Source organism: Papaver somniferum, unplaced genomic scaffold (assembly GCF_003573695.1).
Source record: "Papaver somniferum cultivar HN1 unplaced genomic scaffold, ASM357369v1 unplaced-scaffold_19, whole genome shotgun sequence".
NCBI lineage: Eukaryota > Viridiplantae > Streptophyta > Magnoliopsida > Ranunculales > Papaveraceae > Papaver > Papaver somniferum.
In genome coordinates, this window is record NW_020628818.1 from 3,900,475 (window position 1) to 3,903,795 (window position 3,321).

General features: G+C 37.6%; 1 protein-coding gene across 1 annotated transcript; it reads right to left on the reverse strand.

Annotated features, from left to right (window-relative positions):
• Positions 1-1,321: 1,321 nt before the first annotated feature.
• Positions 1,322-2,729, reverse strand: LOC113338287 (probable protein phosphatase 2C 25). The gene has a single exon (XM_026583731.1). It carries the CDS (start codon positions 2,655-2,657, stop codon positions 1,626-1,628), a length of 1,032 nt encoding a protein of 343 aa, XP_026439516.1. The 5' UTR covers positions 2,658-2,729; the 3' UTR covers positions 1,322-1,625.
• Positions 2,730-3,321: the final 592 nt, after the last annotated feature.

Consider the following 3,321-nt stretch of genomic DNA (forward strand, 5'->3'; position numbering starts at 1 on the left):
TTGAAAAATACCTAAGCTATGAAATAGAATTAGATATTAATGGTAATGAGTTATATACGGAGTTGAAGGTTTTACGAAGTTTTTTTCCTTAAGGAAACTGGAAAAGCTATCCAAGAGTTGAATTTCTTAACGGATATGGGCGGATGCTATTCAAATGCGTCTATTGCATATACAATTTTATTGACAATCTCTGTTATAGTTGCGTATGTAGAGAGAAGTTTTTCGAAGTTAAAGTTGATCAAACCCTATCCGCGAGCAACGATGTCTCAAGAAAGATTAAACGGACTAGCGGTGTTATCTATTGAAGCATATATGCTAAGTAGTATTGACTATGACAATATTATAAATGAGTTCGCATCGGTAAATGCTGAGAGGTCGATCTTTACATCCATTACTAGCTTTATGTCTTCTTCAAAAAAAATGATAAATGTTTGTTAATATTACAATTGGATCATCATTTATTATGAGGTAACTATTTTGTTTGTTAGTATTATATTTGAATCATCATTTGTGTCAAGTAATTTTTTTGTTGCAGTGTATCAGTGATTTTGTAATACAGAAATGATCCTATTTTATTTTGTTCACCTAGGACATCATAATATTGTAAGACGGCCCTGCCAGCGCGCATTTCAAACCAACTCAGCATTTATACCCACCAACCACCTAACTCTATCTTCCACGTGGCGGGTTTCCAGCAGAACGAGCCATAAGAGGAAGGCGTAAACCACGATAAGCGACATTCAATTCCTGGTTTGGAAGATAGGGAAGTCACTTAACGGGCCCAATCAAGACTCTATAAATATACAACTTGGGTGTTGGAAGATTTACGTGGAGAGTTAGGAACATTGCAACTTAGAGAGTCTCCCTTGCATATGCGAAAAGATCATATCTCGCTGTAACCACCTTGATCAATCAAACTGATTATCCCGGTGAATGTAGGCTTCGGCTGAACCATGTTAAACACTTGTGTCATTTACTTTCCCATCATTTACATGTTCACTTGCACTCATAGTCATCACGATTTATAGGTTATTTATTTATATTAACTTGACTTGTGCAAAAGAATTTACTTGAATGTACTGCAAACCTAGCTAGATCCACCCGTTGGGTTTTCAACGGTTATATTTATCTTGGTTTTCGCAATCCGTATGTATATGACTGGCCAGAACTAACATATGATGGTACAGGAAGGAAGAAATAAGAACTTCCAAACAGTCTTATATGGTGTAGTATCGCATATCAATCGGTTAAGTTGTCGCATACACTTTACTATCATATGGAGTGCATTTGGTCACAACTCAATAGTATTACTAGCAACAAATTTCGCAGCAATAACAATGGCAACTATTGGATTTTATATAAGAAGAAAAGACCGACAAACATGCGGTCATTATGATCAGTAATTAACACCATCAACAACAATCACCGGACACAAAACATAACCGGCTGACAATGAGATGGCTGGAAGGATTTCCCCTTCCCTTCTAAAAAGAATTGTTAACAAAAACTGTACTACTAATTTAGTGTTTGGATTGTTGGAGTTATTTTGCTGCTTGCGCAATTGGAAAGAAAACAAGAAAATGTTCCAATAAAAAACTTGGGCCCTTCCCACCCAAGTACTCTCATCAAATAAAATTGCCCAACTTGATTAGCATCACGGTTATATCGTCGTTAGAACCTCGAGATACAGCCATGTCTGCAATCTTTTTGCATGCCGATAACAATGGCCGTTTATTGCCGTCAAAGCACAGAGCACGAACAACATCTACAGCTTCCTCGTTGGTAACCTTCTCCCATAACCCGTCAGAAGCTAAAATTAAGAACTCGCAGTCAGATTCGAGCCTAAAGATTTTAGTTTCGGGGTCTGCAATAACCCATTGTTTAAGATGTTGATCCCCAATCCCTCGAGATACCGCTAAAGAACCTTGTAGTCTCCATCCACCATGAACATAATCCACATAACCACCCAGAGCTTCAATTCTTTCTTTCTCGTCTGGTCTTGAAGGTTTATGATCATCTGTAAGGGGCGCTGAAATCCCTCCTCGACTCATAACAGCACGACAATCACCGGCATTGGAGACAACAAGATGACCATTTCTAATCAACGCAGTAACCGAACAACTCCCGCCACGCACATCCTCTTTCAAAAACTCCGAGTCTGTAAGTAAGTAACCAGATTTAACCGCCTCCTCAATTTGTTCATCAGCTCCTCTACTCGACAATTCATTCATAATGTTATTCTCCATATGCTTGGATGCAAATTCCGCAGCTTTTGCACCACCATGACCATCATATACACCAAAGAATGCCTGTTTAGGATCACCAAGTAGACCAACGGAAGCAGAATACCGATCTTCCATTGCAGCTTTTCTTCCTTTCTTACAATAAACAGAGAACTCTTCTTCTTCAACCTCGATCTCCCTTCTAGTAATAATACCATTGATATCATTTCCTTTTGGTGTTTCTAAAGATAAAAAACTCGACGGAACAACTGGTATATCAATTCTGGCTGGCCTGTGTCTCTTTGGAAGCGCAGACGTAGTTGTCGAAGAAGATGAAGTTAAAGGTTTGCAAAACAACGAAGAAGAAACTCTAGAATTAGTTGGTGAAAATACTGTAGACATTAAATTGTTCGAAACTGCAACTGCACAAGACATGATTTAAATTTCCTTTCTCTGTGATTTTTTTTCGTTTGTTTGTTTTTCAGTAGAAGTTTTCTGAGAGGGAAAGAATCAAAGAGATGAGAGTATTTATAGGAATTGTAAGGTTCAGGCAAATGAATAAAGGGCGGAATAATTCCGTGTTTTATGTGCGTGAGTAGGTCAACAAGTATTAATCATTCAAAGTCAGATAAAAATTAAGTGTGGTCAATGGATTTTGCTTAGCTGGGAGTTACTTAATTTGGTCAAAACCAGGTGGTAATTTATAGTTAACGACCGTGTAAGATCATGGATTAGTCGTTAATTAACGTTAACTAAAGTTAAATTGGAAATAGGAAGTCAACGTTGCAAAATGGCCGGTGCATGTATGAACCTAAAAATTGATGGATACATTTGTAGAAGTTATTAGAAGGTATGGACTTTTTCTGTTTCTAGCAGGGTTGGCTATTTCATTTTTGCCGACTTGGGATAGTTGTTGCTATAAGTTGGGGTTTTGAATGAGTATTGATTGGGTTGATTTGAGTATGCCAAAACTGTGGGAGCTAATGTTATCCATTTGTTCTTCTTTGGTGATCTAAAAGGTGCCGACTTGTCTTTATTTGGAAGATTGTGTATAGCAAGTGTCTTAAAATTTTGAAGTAGTAAATGGAAGGATCTAATT